The sequence below is a fragment of the Adiantum capillus-veneris genome, chromosome 1 (genome assembly GCF_014529385.1).
Source record: "Adiantum capillus-veneris isolate H3 chromosome 1, ASM1452938v2, whole genome shotgun sequence".
Taxonomy (NCBI): Eukaryota; Viridiplantae; Streptophyta; class Polypodiopsida; order Polypodiales; family Pteridaceae; genus Adiantum; species Adiantum capillus-veneris.
Genome location: NC_140931.1, coordinates 126,411,140 through 126,424,899, shown reverse-complemented (window position 1 = coordinate 126,424,899; position 13,760 = coordinate 126,411,140). Strand labels below are relative to the sequence as shown.

The window sequence follows — 13,760 nt, the reverse complement described above, 5'->3', positions numbered from 1 at the left end:
CAGCCATAACCTCGCCGTACCGTCACAGATCCAGCCATTAGTACCAACATTTTCAGATTCAGCCCTCATATCAGCCAGCGTTTTTCAGTTTTGAGCCCATCGGCGACATTAGATCAACCCATAGCCTCGTCACAGCCACAGAGCCCATTCAGCATCCCTAGCATTTTCAGTTTTCAGCCTTTAGCCTCACGGATCCAAGCATCACTAGCAAGATCCCATCAGTATATCAGTATCTACAACCGTTGTATCAGCATCTGTGCAATTTAAAGCAAATACCTCTCTAGCAATAGAGGGGAGAGCCTTGGAGGGGGGCTTGGGACCCCATCTGGTGTTAGTCTTCTTTCTCTCTCTTTCACTCACAGAACCTTCACTCACATTATCATTCTCTCCTCTCTTGGGATAGTTTCCAGCGACGTTAAAATCCTCTTCTTCTTCTTCTTCTCTATAATCTTTGCACATTTCTCATGAAGCAAAAGGAACTCTCATTTAGTAAAAGGAACCTTGAGTACGCATTGAGCACTCATCCTGAGCATTCACCATCAATGACTTCTATTGCACATTACAAGAAGTTTCGCACCTTCCTAGCTAGACCGCAATTTTTTCGACACCATATGCTGCTAGACTCAACAATAGGACTCCACCGACAACAATCGGATGATATCCTATTAGTAGGTGGAGTCCTCCAAGAGGAGAGAAAGCCAGACTAAACATCTTTGCTTGAAAACATCCTCCGAAGAGGAAAAGCCAAACGTAGTAGTGTGCATTGTCAAGAGCCTCTATGAAGAGGGGTGGCCAGAGTCGCAAACCCATTTGTCTGCACCGCCCTGGCTAAATCTCTTGCCTCCAATCCACCGATGTCAACCAAAGCACGACCAATGCCAACATTGCCACCAAACAGTGACTCGATGTGGCTCTCAATCTGCATGAGCTCGAGAGGAGAGAAGAAAAACTACCGAAAAAACACCCTCCCTCTCTTTGCTCTCATTGAGGGGGGGTTTTTGGGAAGAGGAGGAAGAAAAGCTCAAAGAGAAGGGTGTTTATTTTGGCGGTTTTTGGATCGAGAAGAGCGGCGCAAAGGAGCTTCAAACGGAACAGTCTTTGAAGAGGAGAGCTTCAGCATTGTACACATCCAATTAATGCAAATCATCGTGACATGGCCCTCGATTTTTCTCTATTGTGTCATCTCAAGTTTTCTCTCTCTCTCTCTCTCTCTCTCTCTCTCTCTCTCTCTCTCTCTCTCGCTTTTGTGCAAATTCTCCTTTACTCCCTCGATGTGATCTATTGTGAGCAAAGGAGAGAGAAGTTAAGAGATTGGGAAAGTTTTGGAGAAATTGTGGTTGCTTGGTGGTGTTAAACTATTCAATTGTGAGTGATTGTGCATCATGTGGTATGCAAAGCTTCCATCTACAATAAGATAATTGGGATGCTTTTCAAGATGCATTTTTGCAAAAGTATGTTAATTGGAAAAGCCAAGCATTTATGGCAAATGTCACGTGCACATCTCTAACCCTATGTGCATGTAGACAAGCTATCTCAGGTCTAGGGTTCAAGGTCAGCCTAGGAAGTGTTCTGGCACCTTTGTGAACCTGTGCGCAGGTCGTGCATGTCTAGGCACTTAGATTAGTTGCATATATTCTGATTGCACGCAGCATGATCATTAACACAACATTCAGGGCTTATCATGAGCATTTTCCAGAGCATTGACCCCTTTTTGCCAAAATACACATTTTTCACTTATTTATTAATAAGTGACTTATGTTGAAAAAGTAAGTAGAGCAATTTGCTAAAGAAATATAAAAGAATCACTCAGTAGAAGCAGAAGAAGCAGGGACACAAGGAGACAGGCCCCCAACAGTCAGGCAGCACCTCAACAGGAGCCCTAGCGTTTCCTCAAGAAGAAGAAGAAGACCCAGATCAGCCTGGCGTTTCCAGACTCAGCAGGTCAGCCTAGCGTTTCCAGATTCAGCAGATCAGCCTGGCATTTTCAGATTTCAGCAGACATTCTAGCATTTGCAGATTCAGCCCAAACAGCCCAGAGTTTTTGCTTTTCAGCCCTTAACCTCGTCAGTTCCGACCCGATCCAATAGTAGATCCTTGCCGCAAGTGCCACCTTGAGTTTTCAGCCCAAAACAGCCCTAGCGTTTTTGCGATTCAGCCAGATCAGCCAGCGTTTTGCATTTCCAGCCATAGTTCGACTTGGCGGTTGCAGATCACCGCCATAGTAGCAAATCCCCAGCAGAGCATCTAGCGTTTTAATTTTTCAGCCTTGACGCCGTCGGCGTCGACACCATCATCGTCGTCGTCATCGAAGTCTCTATCTTGACGACGATACCTTTATCATCATCGTCGTCATCGCAGATCCCTATCTTGATGACGACACCTTCATCGCAGTCCCGGACTTGATGACGACACCATCGTCGTCATCGTCATAGTCTCCATCGTTGTCGTCGACATAGTCATCACCAAGTATCACAGCATCTAGACCATTGTACCATATTTGTGCAATCTATAGCATAGACCTCACGCCATAGAGAGGGGGGCCCTTGGAGGAGGGTTTGAGAACCGCTTGGTGTCGTCTCTCTCTCTCTCTCTCTCTCTCTCTCTCTCTCTCTCTCTCTCTCTCTCTCTCTCTCTCTCTCTCTCTCTCTCTAGCATTCACTTTGTTTGTGATCATTGCACTTGCACTCTCTCTCTAAGAACGGAAGGCTCCCCTTCCGTAAGTAAAAGGAACCCTTGAGCACAGTTCGGAGCACTCATCTTGAGCACTCAACTTTCACTTCCGTTGCCCCTTACAGCAAACCATTCGAGGACTTGTATATGCATAAAAAGGAGTGTACGGCTCAATTTTGGAGCCGTTTTGATGCTCTAAAGCGAATGTGGATCAAGTCAATGCTCCATTATAAGGCTAAGATGAGAGAGCAACTTTTCTTTGGGGGTACTAATTTTCAATGAGTTATTGTTTATGCGTCTTTTGTGGGAGCCCTTCGGAAGCAAAGTCTAATTGGAAAAGCCTTGCACTATGCACGAGGTACTAAATATTGCTTGTAGACAGGAGAGAAAATTGCATCTACGAGCAGGTTTGGAAAAGCCTCAACCTATTGCAAGTATAGATAGAGTTGATAGCTTTTATGTGTCCACTTGTCAAAGAGAATATGTTAGAATGCAGAGCACTGACGACCAGCCTACCATTCCTCAAGTTGAGACTCATGTGGACATTTGTCATACTCCTTGTGATAACAAGGGCTTTGTTCATGCTAAGTGTGGTGATTTTGTGGTGCCAAATGATATTATGGGTAGCCAAGAGCAACCTTCTTGTTTTCATAATGCGCTAGCAATTGAGCAAGTAAAGGTATCTTTGGATTGTTCTCATGAGGCTATAAATACAAGTAAAGCCCTTGTTGTGGACGAGAGGCTTACTTTGCAAGCTTTGGATGTTTTTTGTTGTCCTTGGAGATGTTATGACAGGTCTTATGGCAAGGAGCATGTTATGCATGGCTTTTTATAACGTTCTGTGGTATATTTCTAAGCTTCAGATGCTTACATCAATGTGATGAAGCCACATGAGGGCTCTTTTAATCATGCAGGCCTTGATGATGATGTTGATTAGGGGTTTGATAACCCAGTGGTTGATCTCGAGATACTTGGTGTGTGATAAAGCTTATACATGGGCTTGCCTCTCATCAAATGCAAGATTGTGCTAGCAAGCAATTGCTAGCTACTATGGTTATGCATGTAGAGACAATTGTTGAAGCAGTTATGCACCAGATACGGAAACCTTTGGAGGTGGTTCTTTGCAAAAAAACTATTCCAATATATGGTTGGAAGGGAGGATCAAGTATATGTATTTCTCATTCTAATCTACAAGCTAATGCAATGATTGGAAAAAGCTGGAAGATACGGGTCAGTGCTTGGGTGAGGCAGCACATGATGATCGGTTGTGACCAAAGCTACTTGTTTGATTCAAGAGATGGTATATGTTGCTTGTGGAAAGCAACGTTTGCTTTTGATCCAAGTAGATGGCAACAAGTGATGCAGGGGGTGGGCAACCTGCCTAATTACAGACTCTTATGATGCTTTGAATAGAACTTTCATACATACAATTGTGTTTTCTTGTTTTGTCAGTAGGTGTTTCAATAAGCATGGTTGCCCTGTACTCTATACACATACTCCAAGATTTGTCTTTCTTCTACACAAGTAGCACTAATCAACAAAAAGGTGAAGACCTATGCTAGATCGACCCCTTTTTCAAAAGATCGTTCACTTGGTGCATAGTTTTTCCATGAGTCGGACGCAAACAGATACGAAAGTTCGGAACAAGTACGGTTCAAACCCCATAAGAATTCCATGGTCGGATTCCATGCGAGACACCAAAAACAGCCTACATATGACACTTCAAAACTTCAAACATTACAAAGCCCCAGTAACACTCCCCGAACAAACCCACACCACACAAACCCTTCCATTCTTGAATCACGAGGTTCATAAGCTTGACCTTCATTTACTTCTACATTAAGTGGATCCCCGGAATAGGCAAGAAGACAATCCATGAGGATGTTGACTTCGTTTTTCCGAGCCTTCTCCACGTGAGGTGGCGCATGCTATGTCTCAAACTGTCCTCCTTGCCTTCATCATCAAGAGCTTCATGCTGTTCTTCTTGTTCGTTGTCGTCACATTCATCAGCCCCAATTTCTTCTTCCACTTCCTCTCCCACATACTCATAATCCTCTTCCTCTTGATCGTCAGGAGGTGCTACTTTCATGGTCCATTGCTGTAGATTTGGATTGGACTCTTCACAGGAGCAAAGTCAAACCAGTGACTCACCCAATAAGGGAGTGCAAAACTAACGAAAAACACCAACTAAACTCAAATAAAACACTAGCCAGGACACATAGAGTGGCAAAGTTCCACTCTTAGAGACCAAAAGTACCTATTCAAACATGTTTCTATGCAACACTGACATAGGGACCAATGACTCACAAACATTTGTCAAGGCTATTCAATTGGCTCAACTTCAAGACTTTGAGAGATGAAGAACAACAAAACTACATTGAAGACTAATTCATCCTCTAGAGTCCGACGACTTTAAAGAAGACCACAAGCAATAGTCATGGTAAGCACAAGTCTCAATCTTGTGACTCCGAAGCATCCACAACTAAGGAAAAAACTAAGATCAAGGAAAAGAACATTGCATCTACTTAGGATGAGTTTGGCTCACTTTGGAAGAGAGTTTCACAAAATTTCTTAGCAAGTAGATTTACCAAAGATGAAGAGTGTATGAGAGATGGTAGGTGTTTTCGTTGCCAGAAATTAGGGCACACAAAGAAAGAGTGTCCCAAACTTAGCTCTAATACAGCAGCCACTAATGAGTGGGTGCTCAAGTAAATGCCACACTCAAAGCTAACCCAAGGGACATCCAGAGAAGGGTGATTTACATAAATGTTTTGGTTCTGTGAATGGTATGCAATTTCTTGCCTTGTTCGATCCAAGATTTGAATATGATGTCATTGGTGCTCGTATAGTAAAGAGCACCAAACTTGAGGCGACTCCTATATCAATCATTCCAGTATCGAGGTTTGTCAAGGAATGGACTTTTTTCTCACACACATTTATTGCAATGTTCACTTAACTATTCAAGGGATGGACTCTTCACTTGCAAGCATTAATTGCACATAAACGACCACTTTCAAGGACAAACCTGCGTGGTTTGGTAGGAAATTTGTAGACTCCTGGACCACAAATACCCATGAATATTAACTACTGCATGTAAGGACACTCAATGGCAGCTTACTGTAACAGACTAAATCACTACCCATGCAAGTTACACGCACAATGTCCTTGAGTTCTCTCCCCCCTCTCGCCCCTCTCACAATGTTGGTACAGTTGCTTTATGCACTTGCTTTACAGCTGCATGAACATATAACCTAAATATACATTTACTATTTACACCTTTACTCATTGTATAGTCATCCACAAGACAAAATAACAATCAGCTCCATGATGCATAACATTGACTAATAACCCCACTAGCCTTGTCAATGGCCAATAGTGGGTGTACAATTAGGTATCAGTATATGCTCCCAAGCAGACACGCACCATGTACGCAGATGAGAATACATCATTATAAAGGCCTGCATTCTCAGTTTCTGTCTTGTTTTATAGATGTGCGTTCAAAAATGCAAGTGCAAGAAGTAATTACGGCAGGATGCTCCTCCTATTCAAAAACTAGCCATCATCTCAGATCTTGTGTTATGAGGATTAATCAAGTTCAGAGTCTTAAGTAGTGAAACAATTACACTGCCTTCCAAATGGCATTCCATTCAGAGCATACCCGCTTAGATGGAGAAGGCAGACCTGGATGATGGTACTGAGCAACAATAATCAATAAAAAGATCACAACAAGACCTGCAGAACGTTTAACAAGGGTACATCAGATAATTGTTGTCAAAGCCTTCACTTTAGCTGCTTAAGTAGAAAGCACCCTACAAGTAATAACATTCCTGCAGCAAAAATGAAAATCTTGCTCTTGGCATATTGACCTACCTCCAGCAGCAACAAGATAACCCCGAGCAAAGCGTCTTCGTTGTTGACGCCATGGATCAATATTTTTGCGCCTCATTTTGGAAGCACTAAACCACTTTACTGATGGATACACAAAGTAAGGAATTTCCAACAGAAAATTATCACTTCAGTGGGGATAAACCGCCCTTCCTGCCACTGCAATACGAAAGGCTAACATATTTATTGAAGATACAATCTGATAGGCATAGAATATCAAACAAACATGGAAAGTCGGTACAAAAGTCGTAGTAACACAATAAAAATCAATGACTAATGGCATACTACTAAACAAAGTTTGTAATTGTAGCGCATGGATTTGCTAGAGCCAAAGGCAGTGGTTGAAGTGAAGCCTCCCATTGCACAAATTCACTTCGCCCTTGAAAATAAAACAGCCCTTTACCAATTATATGGATAGCTCATCCCCCTCTATGTTGACTGACAGCAAGTCAAATTGCGTGACAAAGGTCTGGAAAAGAGACCAATTCACAGTCACCCACACACAATATGTTGTGGCTCTTTTAACCTTATTGACCACCTACCACTTAAACTAGAAGCGGGAAAAACTAACAAATTTACTTTTAATTGGAAACCTCACATCGATGACAATGCTGAGCAGAAAAATTCTAATAAGTATGGCTTTGGATCAAGCATGTCATACCTTAGATTGTGATTAACATGGAATTTCAATGCTAGATACAGGATAGGTAAACAGGTTGGGTGAGGGTGCTCACCAATTTATGTTGGACTTCCAGTGTGAACAATGGAAACAGCAAGGATCTTTCCCTGAAAAGGACGATGCAGTGAATGTTTCCGTAGATCGTAGAAGATGAGATTCGATATCCAACAACTTGTGAATCAGGAAAGAAGGTAATCTTTGGTTCCGTGCAGGTAACATGGAGGGTTAAGCAGTGAATGGCTGATCAAAATTGAACAAGCACTCATTGTACAACATTGTGCTGACCAAGGCCCTGGAGAATAAGAGAAGGCCATTGTATGCCACCAGCTAGAGCTCTCACAACATAATGGAGGATGACCACTCTTGTGACGAGGCTCTTGATGCAGAAGTCAAAGATAGATGCTGATCACCCTCCAAACTTGTGATGCAGAGGAACTCCCTGCTTGGATCAAGCCTTATAACTACCAAAATGTGGAATGGCACTGTCCCCTCGTGTCCCTGGGTGTGCTCAAGAGTTAGATCTGATTCAAAGTAGCACGTAAAACGCAAATAGGAGTGTCTGCTTCCTTTAAAGCAAAATAGGGAGCTCTCTGCTTCCTTCAAAACCCTGATCCTAAACCCAACTTTTAAGCATTGCCAAGAAAGGGTTAACTCCAGGGAGTGGTAACTGTTTGAATGAGTGGCTTAGAAAAACAGCAAAGCAGGAAGCTTCGGAGCTTACGGTAACACAAAATCGCGACCAAGCTTACCAAAGAAAGTCAGGCAGTGAAGACGAGCAATGCGGGTACCAGCTTGCTCGTCCCTGTCGTAGCAATAGATTTTCCCTGTCGACTGCAAAATTTGTCAAATCTTAAATTTTCCCATCGCGGCGAAGAGTGTTCCTAAAGGTATCCTTTGTGATTCTGACGTGTGAAATAAAAAGCTTCCAAGCCTTCATTGCAATTTGCAACTAGTCTTGCTTGGTGGGCCTTGCTATCTATACTATCTATTAAGCAAGCAAGGATTCTGGCTTGCCATGTGGCGCAAGCTCCTCTGTCCGGCAGTGTGATCTATGCAAAACACACACACACACACACAGTGCGGGGGTGGTACGTGAGCCCGGGAAGCCGAATGGAGGTGGGAGGTGAACAGTCACACCATCTCTACCTCCGGATCCCGGCTTGCCATGTGGCGCAAGCTCCTCTATCCGGCAGTGTGATCTATGCAAAACAGTGAGACACACACACACACACACACACACACACACAGAGTGAGTGCGGGGGTGGTACGTGAGCCTGGGAAGCCGATTGGAGGTGGGAGGTGAACAGTCACAACATCTCTACCTCCAATATGTTGGGAGGCAAAGAGGCAGGTGGGATGAACAGTTGAGAAGGAGAGGGGAATCATTCAGAGCAGAGAGAGAGAGAGAGAGAGAGAGAGAGAGAGAGAGAGAGAGAGAGCACCTGCGGAGAACTCTGAGTAAGTTCTTTGAGAGAGAAAGCGAGAGAGAGGCCCTCCGCCTTCCTCTTCCAGTTACTTTCGATCCAACCAAGCTAGGCTGCTCACGACACTCTCACGTCCTAGAGCAGCACAATGCTTACCAAACTAGGTGCTGCTCTTGAATTGCGGGCAAGAGCTCCATTTGGCCGCATGGAATGTCTGCAAACAAGCCCCTCCCTTCTTCCCATTTTGGGCCATCCTTCACAGTCAGAGAAAATATGGTGGGGCTCACACACATTGTAGGCTTTGGAGTTCTTGAAGTGCCGGATGCCAAGCAACTCATGACTTACTCCCACTCTACACGAGCCCCGGTGATCATGAGAGTCGGTGAGCTTAAATGTCATCCCTCTTCGCCCCCTTCACACTGCTCCTTTATCTCTTCTGAGTTCTAACTGCATTGCTTCCTTGCAACCGCTGAGAGAAGGGGAGCAGGAGCTAGCCTGTAGGCGGGCGGCAAGCCTGCACGAGATTGGTGACAGTAGCGTGAATAGGTGGAGGTCCACGTTTAGGCTATATCTTATTAGTTTCTACAACATATATTGTTGCCACCATGATCCTTCTGTTCCACGTCAACACGTATGCCAAGCTTCCTATCATGAATATTGTGTCCTACACCACATTTGGTGCACAACATGTAGGGCAGTACTGAGGAAAGGAGAACCGATCCTCTCTATTCTATGCTCTCTCTCTCTCTCTCTCTCTCTCTCTCTCTCTCTCTCTCTCTCTCTCTCTCTCTCTCTCTCTCTCTCTCTCTCTCTCTCTCTCTCTCTCCTAAAGCTGCCTGGTCCAACATTTCAAAGCAAACGTTGGTCCAGATTCTAGCAAAGGTTAGACATGACCCCGCTTCCTCATTGGCAACTAGCACGGTTATGTTGATGAAGAGAATTCAGAGGTGGCCTTTGGTTTATATGCTCCAAAGAATAGATTAGGACATTCTTTTTCACCACATCTATTACTATCTATCTATACTTCTATACTATCTATCTATACTACATATGAAAGAGACAGGAATTTCGGTGACCACGTGGCAATTTCTCTTTGCTCTGGCAAGTGTTCTCTGCAACCCAACCCACACACGACTCAAGAGATAACGCATGAGAGAGAGAGAGAGAGAACAGGGTTGGGACTCGAGAGAATAGCCCTGAAGCAAGGCGAGACAGCGTGCGAACGCAAAGAGAGAGAGAGATACGTGGCGTACTCTCCTTAATCCGACCAGTTTGCCCTGCAGCAAGGCGAGACAGCGTGCGAACGCACACACACACACACACACACACACACACACACACACACACACACAGAGAGAGAGAGAGAGAGAGAGAAAGAGAGAGAGTCTTACGTATGGCGTATACGGTTGCAGGTCAACACCAAGGTTAGACACATACATTTTCCTTAACTGGCAAAAATAAGGGCAAACTTGAAATTCTTTAGGTCAGGCTTTTGCCATCAATTACACTAAAACATGCGTAGATTTCTCGGTTCTCTTAAAGGCAAGCTCAAAATGTAACCAGGATTTTGCAATTTTAGGTGATTAAAATACCTTGGACCCAGTTTTTTTCTAGCACTCCTCCTTTCTCCAAAATTCCCTTAAGAGAAAGCTCATTAGGTATTGAAGGATTATTTTGTTGTTAAGAACTTGCGAAAAGGTAAATTGACTAAATTTGAAAATTTTTGCACTAAATTTCTCTAAAATTTGTAGGTTTCCTCACATTCTAATTAACTAGGGGGAGGAGTTTCGCCCCCCACATCCACCTGGCGACAAGAAAGAGAGAGAGAGAGAGAGAGAGAGAGAGAGAGAGAGAGAGAGAGAGAGGGAGGGAGGCCGTCGGAGGTGGCCGGCCATACTATCTATACTATACATTAAGTAGACTGTGATTTCGATGGACACGTGTCATCCTTTGCATCCTTTGGCCAAAGTCCAGACAATCGAGAGAGAGAGAGAGAGAGAGAGAGAGAGAGAGAGAGAGAGAGAGAGAGAGAGAGAGAGAGAGGTTCTCCCTGCCACGCATCAGGAGGACAGACATCAAGGGTTTTGGCCCACCACGTGGCAAAAGAAGAGGTCCTGCAAAGGACCTGGCCGGCAAATGAACAAGCATCTGGTGAGTGGGCATCCAATGAGGGTACTAGCTTTTACATCTGGCATGTGTGCCCTGTAAACAACGAGGCAAAACAGTGCACAGACTGGCAAAGAAGCCTCGCTCTCCTCTCTCTCTCTCTCTCTCTCTCTCTCTCTCTTTGTGAATCTGAGCCGGCGACTGTCACAGTGTCCAGGTGTCTGACACACAACGGCCTTTGCTGCATTCAAAAAGAGAGAGAGAATACCTGCTTTGTGTGGTTTTGGAACAGTATCCCCCGGACCCCCACCTCCCTCCTTGAGAACGTACATAGCACGCCCCGCCCCCCCTTTTTGCATTGCCCGTCCAATGTCCATAGTGGCGCTGCCTCAACTGCATCAGAGAGAGAGAGAGAGAGACGATGTATCTTCTGCTCTTGCCCTGTTGCCTTGGCGACTTTTGCCTCACTGAACGTGCTGGCCTATGTGCTCAACCTTTGGTCTTGAGCCTAGCTAGGCACGCGCACACAGCACGGACGCACAACCTGCACTGCAGGCCATTATCGCAGGAAAAAATCTCGCGAGTGTGCTTTGAGTCGGCCCGACCAAACAACGAGCACGACACACACACATGCGCACACGGTGAGCGCCACTGAACACGACGTGACACGTCGTCTTGCTCTCCAATGTTAACTGAAGAGAGTACATAGGTGCACGAGTGATTTAACACTGGAGGAGAGAGAGAGAGAGAGAGAGAGAGAGAGAGAGAGAGAGAGAGAGAGAGAGAGAGAGAGAGAGAGAGAGAGAGAGAGGACCACCCATGAGAACTGGATACAAAACTCTGTGTGTGTGTGTGTGTGTGTGTGTGTGTGTGTGACAACACCCATCCAAAGAGAGAGCCGCTCAGAGTTCTGGCACGTGTGTCATTAATTTAATTTGTGTCATAATAAGAGCGAGCGAGACCCGCCGGTAGGCGTGTCGCGCAAGCTAGTATTATGCAAATTGACATTTAACATCGTGCACTGAACGAAACAGAAGAATGACTAATTTGGCAATGGCGGCACTGTGTGAAAGAGATATATACATTTGAGAAATGTTATTTTTTCCTAGAAGAGACAGAATTTAATGCTTCAATCAATAGAGATTTTAGGGATGATTGTAAAATTATTACTTTCATTTATTATTACGAGAGGATGCAAAGTTGTTTTAAAAATGAAATGATGGAGATTGATATGAATATTTTAATAATGAAAAAGCCAATATAGTTTATGTAAATTTTGCAAATGTAATATGGAAACAATAATTGAGAAAAGATAGAGGATTGGTGTTATGTTTTTTTTTTAATGAGAGGATACAAAATTGTTTTAAATGTAACAATAGAGATTGATATGAGTTTTTTAACAATGAATGAACCAGACTACTTGATAGGAATTTTGAAAATTGGTTTTTGTGCACAATAATTGAGGAAAAAGAGAGAAATAGGATGTTGTGTTAGCAGACAGAACATCAGATTTGTCAGCTTTTGCTCTGTAATTGATGGTGGCTCGTCATTACACTGTCCCTTGAAGCTTGTCAAGATCTCACTTGCGTCATTGTTCGTTGTATCTAACAGGTCCTTGAGCGCGACATCGTAGCCATAGTGCAACATCTCAAGAATGTAGGGCTTTATTGGTGTCTTCAATTGAAGCAAACGATTACCGTCCTCGATTGTCATGAGATCCTCAGGCACGTCAATTTCTATAGATAGTTTGTAAATTATTTTTTTCATTAGACCTAGAAAAAAAGAGTATTAGAAGGGATAGAAAAATTTATTTTTTCTTGTAAAAAAGCATGTTTTTACTGTTTATTGTAGATAGCAAAGCAATGAGAAGAAGAAAAAAAGATAAAATTACACTCATGTTGATGTGTGTATAGAACTAACCTATCGCTCTTTTCATACCCATGCTCTTGTTTTGTCGAGCTGTTTTATGGATCTGTCTATTAACAATCGCAACTCTGCATAGTTTGCAAAACCCTTGATGTAAGCGTGTGGGCGGCAACTTGCCAGGTTAAGCAGGTGCATTTGTCTCTCACTTGGATACTGACGTGGTTCGATTTGGGGGTTTTTCTTTGAGGCAATGTTTTGCTTGAAAAGGGTAACGAGCCTCTGCAAGGTTATACAAATGTGATCAGTATTTTGTGTGCATTAAAGAAACATAATGTGATACGTTTTATAGAGCAGTATTCTTGGTTATCTATGTTGCTTGCAATGGTGACATGATTAGAGTTCATACTGAAAAAACCAATAGTAGAATTGTGCAGAACCGCTAAGAAAGTGGTCATAAGAATTGAGACAGAACTAGAGCGCAAGACAATGCTATAAAGAGTGGTGTGTAAGTAATAATAGTTTCGAAAGATCAACATGGAAGAACTCTTGATACATCAGTTATATATTTATAGATTATTTGTTGCACATGTGTTGCAAAACAAAGTCATATGAAAATTTCGTGAACTATTAGAATACATGATCAACTGGCCACCAAAACTTTCCTAATGAGTTCTGTGTATAATATGAAGTGGAACAGTGTGAAATATATCAATAGTTGGTAGATTGAGAATTTGGAGATTTTGATAATTTGTGATTTGCAATAGCATGACATATGCAAGCTCCGATGCAAATGCATCTCTGAAGACAAGAAGAACTTTGCTAGAAATTATTGCACCCTGTGCCTTGTGTTCAGTCATGGCGTATGCAAGTGTCAAGGGGAATGTGGATTTGTGAAACCATGTGCCATTGAACATGTGCCATGTTCGAGCTGTTTTACGGATCTGTCTATTAACAATCGCAACTCTACATAGTTTTCAAAACCCTTGATGTAAGCGTCTGGGTGGCAGCCTACCAGGTTAAGCAGGTGCATTTGCCTCTCAGTTGGATACTTACGTGGTTCAATTTGGGGGTTTTTCTTTGAGGCAATGTTTTGCTTGAAAAGGGTAACAAGTCTCTGCAAGGTTATACAA

The 13,760-nt window shown here is 43.4% G+C and overlaps 1 protein-coding gene across 4 annotated transcripts in view; it reads right to left on the bottom strand.

The window, feature by feature from the left end:
* Positions 1–8,137, bottom strand: part of LOC147465519 (putative galacturonosyltransferase 10) — a 39,815-nt gene extending 31,678 nt beyond the window's left edge. The window contains exons 1-4 of one of the 4 annotated variants that reach the window (XM_086520493.1): positions 7,984–8,128; positions 7,290–7,732; positions 6,541–6,714; positions 6,329–6,402 (exon numbers count right to left, since the gene is read on the bottom strand). In XM_086520493.1, the coding sequence (XP_086376619.1) occupies positions 6,329–6,402; positions 6,541–6,616 (150 nt within the window). In that variant the 5' untranslated portion in view covers positions 6,617–6,714; positions 7,290–7,732; positions 7,984–8,128. Of the gene's footprint in view, positions 1–6,328; positions 6,403–6,540; positions 6,730–7,289 lie in introns of those variants that run through there. The other 3 variants (XM_086520490.1, XM_086520488.1, XM_086520497.1) reach the window with 3 other exon arrangements.
* Positions 8,138–13,760: the final 5,623 nt, after the last annotated feature.